Raw genomic sequence first — 10,620 nt, 5'->3', positions numbered from 1 at the left:
AGCAACTCCATAGAAAGAGCCAAGGATTGTTTTAGACGGTCCATGGTTTACAATTTTTGTTATATCCCTTGATCTTCGAGTGAAATTGGTCAAAGGCAAAATGAAAAACTTTTCCTCAAGTTACGAACATAGATTGAGATATCATCTGAGCAAAAGACAAAACTAAATGATCTAGTCATTAATTGTAGCTGCTAGATAAAGTAATCACTAGATTTTTGTCGAGCATGCTGATTTTATTATCAATCAACAAACAATTTGCTTATTATAATAATTTATTATCGTAGTTGTGTTGGTTGGAAATAGTTCGATTATATTTATTCCATTAAACATTCTTAATGTTATTCACTCTTCCAGTAAAAAGTATGACTCCGTTTTTTTGTATGTAAAACATGAATGGATGATCAATATCAAATGTTCTCTCTGCAAAACGACCCACAATATCAACAGTTATCGCTGCAGCTTCCGTACCAGCTTCAGTAACATTAATAAATGCTTTTTGAACTATGTCTGTAATGTAAAGGTTACTTCCAGAAATATTTTCCAATTGTGCTTGTGGACTAAATATTTTCCTGATTCCCAACACTTTCAAGATATCTGCAAAATGGTACGCGGTTTCTACGTTGAACTTTGGTAGAGTGAGATCAACTGATTTTTCATCCCAATGTGGTATTTCACCAAAACGGAAGATGTTTTTCTCTATGATTTCCAACCCATTCTTACTTACTGGTAAAATTATGATCATGCTTAAGTTTTCTCCTAAAATAGTAGAAATATTTTTGATTTTAGTACGTAAACTGTAATTAGAAAAGTGAAAAAATTCTTTTAAGAATTATTGGAGAAATTTATCAAGATAAAACACGTGGGGTACCAAACACGCAAATGTTTGAGAAGGTAATGATCTAGAGTTTAGAAAATTTAATAATCACTATCAACTGAAATTGGAAAAAAAAATTATTTGAACAAAGGGTGCCACGACTGTTAAGTGATTCATATGAGCAATTTCTAAAAGCAAACTGCGGTTAGTTTAGTTTAGGTTAGGTTAGGTTGGGTTAGGTTAGGTTAGTTTGGGCTAGGATGATATGACAACTTATTGTCCACTCGGAGTACATAACTTCCAAGGAGCACTCAAGAGGAGGGTGGTTTAGTGAGATGGGAGAGACAAACTTGCAGCGTTGCACAACCCGTTGCGAGGAAGGCGCAATAGGCACCCCACCTCAGGGCAAAAAAAAGTTAGCTTATGTTAGGTTAGGTAGGGTTAGGTTAGGTTAGGTTAGGTTCTCCGATGATATGACAACTTATTGTCCTCTCGGCAGTAAGGTTAGGTTAGGTTAGGTAATTTTTTCACGCAGTACAGATGAGTCCATGGATATTTCTTGGCTAAATTAATAATAATTATCAAATTATGGATCTATCATTAGTATTTACAGACCAAAGTGAAAAATAGGGATTGGAATAATCGGTATTCATCTAGAGGCATTTTTATTAATTGAAAGTGCGTCAAAGGCATATCAAAAGGATCAGTAAGTAGGATACTAAAAATGGTGGGATAATTTTCATCATCTTTTCACTTTTTAGACCGTTTCATATATTTTTTGTGATGAGTCATCTTCAGTTTTTGTCTTTTATTGATAAAAAATCTATTTAGAATAATATGTAGAATTTTCCCGCTCCGACTTACTTTATCAAAATATGACATTGAAAATTTGTGAGATTATATTTAATCAATAGATCACCTAGAACATGAATATCAAAATGAACATAAAATTGAAACATAGATCGTATTTCAACATTTTTAGTTATGGATGGAGTTCTAGGAGAAGATGTATGAGAAAAAAAATCAAACAGGACCCGAAAATACCCACATTGAGACTTCTGTGGGACTAGAAAAAGTTACATTCTGTTTTCTTCACATTAACAAGTCACGATGAAAATAACAAAATTGATTAGCTAACAACTTATCTACATATAACACCAGGAGCTCTATCAAGGTACTGTCGCCTCAACAACACCTGGAAACGCTTGGAATAGAAGGGGAAGATGGGATTGATAGGTCAGCTGTAAACACTGGGTTTTCCAGCATCTCAGCAAGAAATGGTGATCTATTTACATATACAACAAATGAAGAGTTCTTGGTTGTTCAAAATATGTTCCGTTAACATGGTTGAACATATTAGTGAAATTAGAATAATGAATATTTGTCTATTGAAAAAATACTCTCACCTTTATAAGGTAGTTCAATGAAATTAGCTCCCAGCTCGTTATCGGTGTAACAGTTATATGAGCCAATCATGCGCATAAAAGGAACTTTGGATGGTTCTCTTCCGTAATTATAGAATTTTCTCATATTTTTCTCCTCCGTGAATTGCTTATCCCAACTGGCTTTGAAATAAATTCCATTAATCAACAACAAATTGGCAAACATAACATCATCAGAGGTCACTAGATTAGTGATTTTGTGATTAGTTTGAGAATCTATCCATGCATTGATACTATCAGCACTTGCAACATTATCCGCGAAATTCAAATTCTGGAATTCAGCTCGGTATGCGTCCAAAGCGATTTGTTGGAAATTAGGATTAAGACTAACGTCGAGATCAGCGAAAATGGCATTGGAATTTATCAAATCCACTCCAAAATTGTGATCATTATTTTCTGATATGGATTTATAAGCGTTTCGAACCATGTCTGTTGAATTTTGTAGGAACATAACATTTATCAATTGTTGTCTTGTTTCATCTCGTGCTCCTTCACATGTGAGTGCTAAAAGAACTTGTAGCGAAAAAGGACTAAATACAAAATTATCTCTGTACCTATTTGCAATGGTCCTATAGAGGTCAGTAGTAAATTTTCGACTGGTTTGTATGAAATCAACATCAACTTCATTTGTATATATAGAAGAAAAAGCAGAAAAAAATATGCAACACCTTACCAAGACGTACATTGTGTTTAATTTGAATCACAAATGCACAAAAATTTTGTTTCATGATATATAATTCACTTTTTTCTATTGTTTTAAACAATAAATCAATTGTTTTTGATAACACCTTGATAATTAAATTGATATAATACACAAAGTATAATTTGATTATATTACAAGGTTAGGAAACATATTCCTAAACAAATATTCTCTTGAAATAACGACGTTCGTAGGCAAAATCTGGAAGGAAGACTCAGTTCATTATACCTCAAGCTACATATCTATTTCAACAAGTACACAATGAGTAGCGTGATTTAATAAAAAAAAACACATGTCAAAAATAGATTTTATTCATCAATGTAATCTTTTACCTCAAAGTAGGTTTCAATTTTAGTAATTTCTCCTTCATTTGAGCTGCATTTCTTACCATCGAGCATTTTTTTGAGATCACGAGTAGCCAGCAGTCACTGGGGACCAGATCTGGACTATACAGTGGATAGGGAAGCAATTCGAAGTGTAATTCCTTCAATTCAACCATCGTTGCCATCGACTTGTGAATCGGTGCATTGTCTTGGTGAAGCAGCGTTTTCTTTCACGATATATAAGGCCGTTTTTCCTTGATTTTTACTTTCAAATGATCCAACAACTATATAGTATTCGTTATTGATTGTCTTTCTGTTTTTAATACAGTCGATAAACAATATTCCATGCGCATCCCAAAATACTCAATGCATAACTTTCCTAACTAAATGTTGTGCCTTTGGACTTTGTTTGCCGGTTGTACTCCACTCAGATGATGATTGTTTTGATTTTGGAGTGAAGTTATGGATCCATATTGATATAAACTTGATTTATCACGTGACCAAACACTGCTGTGAATCGTCAACACGATGTTGTTTTTGAACGACTGTGACTAAACGCGGCATCTACTTCGAAAAAAGCTTCCTCATTGACAAATGTTCATTTATACAATTGGATATAATCAATTTGTAGACTTTTTTATGTTTGCTGGAGTAACCACCTCTATTGGACGACGATGTCTGTACGATCATGTTGAAATTCAGCAAATGAATAACAAATGGTTCTTTTCGTTGTCGGAATGACACTTTTGAATCCATTACTGAGCTTGTTCAGTATTTTTTTCATCAAGAAATTGTTTTGAATCCATTATTTTGACAATACCAAAAGTAGCTTCACACACCAAGTCTTTTGAAAGTTGGTACTTTGACAACAGCAGCGCCATCTGTGTGTCAGTCACGGGTCTTATGGTACAAAGGAATTTGCATAGATGGATGTAGACATCTTATATCGTTAATTTGGAGGTATATGTTGGTATATGTTGATAAGCACCCCTTTCTCAGTGAGTATCTCACCAAAAGATTTCATTACCAGTCTTTTTAAACCAATACGTGGTTCTGGTAGGATCATTGTGGTTGACAATTGGTTTACTTGAAAAAATGAGAGAAGATTTTAACCTAACCCTTCTAAGTAAGCGCGTCCTGCAAAAGGTTGAATAACAAGACAATTCATGTTTCCAGTTTTTTATTATTAAAGTTTTTTGTACAAGCTATTTTCACAAATTAAAAATAAGAGCTTTTTTTTTGTGTATTCGTCAGACACTTTGAGAATAAATTTGGTAGATTGAGTCCAGTGATTATGTTTAAATCAAGCATCTTTGGAAATTTTGATCACTGTTATAGGTAATTAGAAATTGTGGAAAAACAAAAACTTTTCGAATTGTGGAAAATATCCAATCCACAACTTTACAAAACGCAATTGGTTAAGCTTTCAACGATCGTATGATTTCAAAGATCTATACCTATTTATGCTGAAATGTTTATTATAAAAATAAGACTATGAAACTGCTTCTTAGTTCATTTAAGCTACTTGCATTATTTTCACAAGTACATTTACTTGAACACAATAATTGGAATGAAGGGATTTATAATTTCCTCAATGAATCAATCGTTTCAAAACAACGAGGTACATTTGCAGTATCCACGTTCTCATAATGGAAAAATCGTTTTTCGAGACTCAGAAGCCTCCGAAGTTTATAACTGATTCATTTATTGCCTGATAACAATCATTAGTGCGTTGAATGAAAAACTTTGTTATCCTATGAAAATGATGAGAGAAAAAGTGTGTGTATATGATAAAATTATTTTTGTGACTAGATATACTTTTTTCTAAAACAATTGATTGCTTTTTTTGAACATATTGTTTACCTTACCACTAAAATCACATTTGGTAACGAAATTATCATCCTAAGAAACTGGAAGGAAAAATTTTGCCTATATCTGATATAAATACCATGCAGGAGACTTCTGTAATTTCATCATTGCATTCAAAGGTAAGGAATACAAACTGTATGGAAAGCTACTCACAATATCAATTTCAAATTGAACAATTTCAATTCCCCACTGACCTAATAGTTGTAAACAAAAATTAAAGTTAACAAAGTTGTTGGACTTCTGTGTAGATGTCAACAACAGACGAGAAAGGTCGTTGTTTCCAGTCGCAACATGTGCGTGAGATTTCTGAGAATTTGTTTCAAATTATTCATGAATAACAGTCCCTCCACCCGAATAAATGAAATCCACTGTATTTAAAAGTTAAAAAATTACTTCATTAATAAGTATTATTGATTCAAGTCTATTGAACAACAAGAATTGAATAATATATGTTAAAGAATTTGGCATAAGTCAGACAACCCCTCGAAAAATCGGCACAAATCCGGCAAGATTCAAAAGTCTGGCAATACTGTCGAAAAACTTAAAATGAAGCATATTCGTATATCTGTGTCTCATAACACGTGCAAGTTCACGCTTTCAGAAGAGAATTTCATCAACGATCATTTCCGAACTTATTTCTACCAAATCGTTCAATAGTGTGGACGAGGTACGAGAAATTTTTAAAAACGGGCTCTGTTACCGACAAACGGCGCTCTGGACAACCGGTATCTGTAAGAGCTAACGAAACAGTGGTGCTAGAGTTAGTTGAAAAGATAACTTTACGTTATTTACGACGAATGCACTATAGAGTCTACCGAGGATGATTTCGATGGCAGATTGGAATTTTGTTTGTGTTCAGTTCCATTTTATGATAGGTTGAGGAAGCCTTCAAGCTATCATAAGTCCTTGAAGAAGAATCAAACTTGTCTGTGGTGCGTGTGTAGGTGGATATACACGCAGAATGTCTCATGAGTCCTTAGTTTTTTGAGGGTCACGTGAATGTCCAAAGTTATGTGGACAAATGGGCAACGATTCAGCATTCTTTAACATCTGTTTTGCAGGATGGAGCTTCGCTGCAGTAGGCAAATGAGGATTCGTTGAGTGGCTCGCGTGGTAATGTGACCTGACACCCTTTGATTCCTTCTTGGGGGGCATTCTCAAGGACCGCGTTCTTCCCGTCATCTGAACTGCAATTGAAGAAGAATTTGAAACTCTTCGCGATCAGTTTGACATGCTTCGTTGGACCTGTCTCTGCGTTAAGAATCGTTGTTCTGCAAGAATTTCTGTTTGAATTTCGATTTTAGCATAGAGATATGTAATCGCGGCTATTAAAACTAACTTGGTGGTGAAGTATTAGAATGAAGTTATTTTCTAAAACAATTTCCGAATAAATCTAGTATAAAGGCTTCATTATAATAAGCACCATAGTCTCATTTGCAAGGCATTAGATAAAAAATCGTCTTTGGTTCCATTTAGTACTATTAAAACCCGTTTATACGTTTCCTCACTCAAATAACAATTTGTACCATTGTAATTTACTACATAATGAATGTTGAACTATTTTAAATCAAATAATGAATCTATTAGAACGTGGGAAGATTTTTATCTAACGCGAATAATCTTGTCCTTATTGTACTATCTGAATTCAGTAATCGTGATGCACTTATCAATTTTTTTGTATTTAAAATCACTCATTATTATAACACAATGTCTACACGCCTCGTTAGTATAAGTGTAATCTGGAAAATCTGCTAATTTTGCCTTATAGTTTCTAGTTTGTTTCTAAATTGTTCTAAGCATAAAATGCGGTCGTTTTTGCTTGATTTCTACACTATAAGTTGCAATAATACTCACTGTTGATAGTTTTTCCTTTTCCAAGAGAGTCAATGAGAATTATCCCACGCACATCCCAAAAAACCGACGCCATGACCTTGCCTGCAGATTCCTTCTTTGGAGCTGGTTTTCCCTTTTCAATCCATTGTTTCGATTATCCTTTTATTTCCGACGTGAGGTGATAGACCCACGTTCGATCCAAGTTATGAAACATTGCCAAACCGTCGACACTGTTTTTGTTCCATTGTGAGCAAAAAGTGAGTTAAAATACGATGTACCTAACTTTTTGAATGCCTAGCTAGCTAACTCTTTTTTAATCGACCATCATCCAGTAACGTTTTGTGGATTTCTGGGGTCACAACTCTACTACAGTGGAATTGATTCTGTTCTGTAAGATTATTTGAAAAATTGAAGTCAAAAAGGGAGTCAGAAACATCATAATATAATTATTTCTAAGAATACATCGTCTCTGGAAACCTGAAAATCACCACTGGCATAATAATATGCCGATTGGATGAAATATTTGGACAACATCGTCTGTTGAAGCGATTGATTTGAATATCAAGGTGCCGTACATAAGCAAGAGCTTATAAAGAATATAGGTCACAAAAATACCAACTAAATAAAACCCTACTTGAATATTGACGAAGAACATCATCAAATTATTAACAGCATGCGTATTGTACTGTGATTTACCTTTCAAATTGTTCCATTGTTAGTTGCATCATTGAATAAATTGTTTTGTCTCCGTATTTTTTCTATAATTATCATAAAATTATGGGTAATAGACCTACGGCGTCGTTCTGTTTCCAAGTGACAAAATTTTCGAAATCTGTTAAAAAATTTTTTGGAACAATTATCAATGTCCTTGGCCCGACTATAACATATTAAACTCAATGCGAAATGGATAAAAAACAAAACATATTGAAAATAGCTTATGAAAATAGTACAAAAAGATATTTACTTTGAACTAAAACTAGAGGAACTGCGTTTTAATACCTTAATTAATTTTAGTTTCTATAAGTTGAAAAAACTGTAGAGACTTCTAATAGAAAACTCTAGTTACGCATCTTGCTAATGCATAATGCATGGAAATCTTCGAATGTGGACAAAAGATATTGTTAATAATAAAATGCAAATTTCAGATTTTCAAATTTTAAGATCAAGATCTTTGGTAGTGGTTTTCAAAATAAAACTGGTTATATGTCAAAAAATTCTTTCTTGTATCAATATAAATACACTAATTCAATTGAATACGGGATTTTCAAATATTTGAATTAACATATTTCGAAAATAAACTCCAATAAGCGTCCACTGTTTTCATAAAACGACAGAGTTTCAAATAGGATCACTGATATGATCACGAAACACTCTTGCTACAAACTCTTGAAACAGAACTTCGGCATTTAATGTGTCAACTTTTACAGGAAGTGAACAATCAAGAAATTAGAAAGTTTGTTTTCGTATCTGCCAACCGACGCAGAAAACAACTCTTTACAATTAATGCATTTTACTCCCGGCGAAACTTTCAACAAAGTAATTAGAACAATTAAAAAGAAAAGATAATGGAAATTTGTTGTGATGAAAAATACGCCAATTTCACGAAAAGGTGCTTTTTGATCATCTTTAACGTAGTATGTCGAAATTGGTCATGATTTAATTGAACGATCACCGCAAAACCTCTGAAATAATTTCGAAATTGTAATATTTAGAAAATATATTCTGCCATTCTTCAAAGGAGGAAACAACTACTTTCCTGGCTAATGCCTCGACGAATATTGGATTACATCTTCTCTGTAGAGCGTAATGTCAATCGACGTTTTTGTCGTAGTTGGAAGTGAGGAAAATTTTAACTTTTCGACCAATTCTAGGTTTTTTCAAAATAAGGTAATGACACTGACAATTTGCTCATTTATATTAATTAATAGATCACCTACATCTTGAATATCAAAATAAGAATAAAATAAAATTAGAAATTTATTAATTTCTCAGTTTTTTATCTCAAAAATATGTAGCAGTCATCAATTAAATTATTTGTAGTTGTATTAGATTTTACTAAATAATAAATTTGACTCAAATTATTTGGGTACTTTCCATCCTTTATAGCTTTTTCTTTCTTATGAATGTGAACCATTTCTAAAAATTTTCTTTTTCATATATTAGTTTCCGTTTAAAAATTTTTGAATATTTGGAATTGAATTTATGTTTTTTCAAATTTTTGAATTATTGAAAAACTGCTGAGATGTCTGCCCTATGTAGACAGCGTCACAATTAGTACAAGGCAATTAATATATAATATTACTTCTTTTATTTTGTTTTTTGGTGTTTCATATTTCAGTTTATTGGAATTTCTTCAGTTTCTTAGATTTTCTGTATATTTTCAATATTTGAAGACGATACCTCAATGGAGTGGAAGTTGAGTCTATAAAACTGGCGAAAATACTAAACACAGAAAATTTGTAGTAACGATAACTTAATGAGGTTAGAGTTCATAATAATAAATAAGCAATTGGTGATGATGCGCCGCTGTGGAAAGGGTTGTTTTGGATTACTTAACTATACCATAGAAAACACATAATTATTGGTTACTAAATACTATAAATTTGAAGTTAATCCTTAAAAATTAATAATTGAAAATCTCTCATAATTATTAAAATTGTATATTACATATTCCTTCTCGATCACCCTTATCAATAAATGTGAGATACTCTCGGGGCGGTGTTGATTAAGTGAAAAAACGACTAGAATTATCGCCTCTGTATTTTTTAGCACTTTGGTGGTTTATCTGAGCCTCCAGGAGACTTTAACGGCAATATAAACAGGCTTTATGTGTTTTTGTATGAAACGGTCGTATGTTTATCTTAACTCGCCAATTTGAGATTTAGGCGGTCAGGTCAATTTGCCTTATTGTCTAGAGGTCCAACGCCCCATGCTGTGTCCACTGTTTACTTGGGAATTTGAAGATATAACCAGATGTTTGACTTAAGAGATTGTGATTTATAAAATGTAATCATTTTGTTTGTTTGGGTTTATTTATATAGTACAAAAATAATCTACAGGGAGACGCATAACAACTTGTATAAAATACAAGTTTTGACTACTGGATAAGGAAATAGTCCAGGAATTTTAGTGCACTGCAAGGTGAAAAAAAAATCGTGTAACTGCAGAAATTACATCTTTTGTTAATTCTTTATCGCACTACAGAGAGATAATCATGCAAAAGACATTATTCTCTTTATTCACTATGTATTTAGGTGCAATACTACATGTGCCTTGTTTTGTAAAGGGTAGTACACCACCCTATATGTACCGATACATAACCCTCAATTGGTGGTAAGAATTAGAATTTCCTACGACAGAAATACATCCAAAACAATCAAAACGCAAGTAGGGAAACGATTAAGACTTGCTCTGTACAATGTTCAGGACTCCAAACAACTTCCGAGTGCTGCACTACAAGAAGATTGTAGGCAGACAGTCTTTGGATGACAAGTTTGATTTTCAGGTATTGTTAACTACGTCTGGAGTTGCCATTCAATAATCCCCGAGAGTTTACTTGCCAGTAAGTTCATAGGTTTCATCTTTCTATGTTCAGAATTGACTGGGAATGCATTTTCTGGTGGCTGGAAAGTCTAAAGG

The 10,620-nt window shown here is 33.1% G+C and overlaps 1 protein-coding gene across 1 annotated transcript; it reads right to left on the bottom strand.

The window, feature by feature from the left end:
- Nucleotides 1–212: 212 nt before the first annotated feature.
- On the bottom strand, nucleotides 213–2,968 carry LOC130442144 (antichymotrypsin-2-like). The gene is made up of 2 exons (XM_056776224.1): nucleotides 2,221–2,968; nucleotides 213–756 (listed from the first exon to the last, which is right to left on the bottom strand). Exons 1-2 carry the CDS (start codon nucleotides 2,939–2,941, stop codon nucleotides 323–325), a joined length of 1,155 nt encoding a protein of 384 aa, XP_056632202.1. The 5' UTR covers nucleotides 2,942–2,968; the 3' UTR covers nucleotides 213–322.
- Nucleotides 2,969–10,620: the final 7,652 nt, after the last annotated feature.

Source organism: Diorhabda sublineata, chromosome 3 (genome assembly GCF_026230105.1).
Source record: "Diorhabda sublineata isolate icDioSubl1.1 chromosome 3, icDioSubl1.1, whole genome shotgun sequence".
NCBI lineage: Eukaryota > Metazoa > Arthropoda > Insecta > Coleoptera > Chrysomelidae > Diorhabda > Diorhabda sublineata.
The sequence above is the reverse complement of the archived record's forward strand: the minus strand, read 5'-3'. Positions and strand labels throughout refer to the sequence as shown.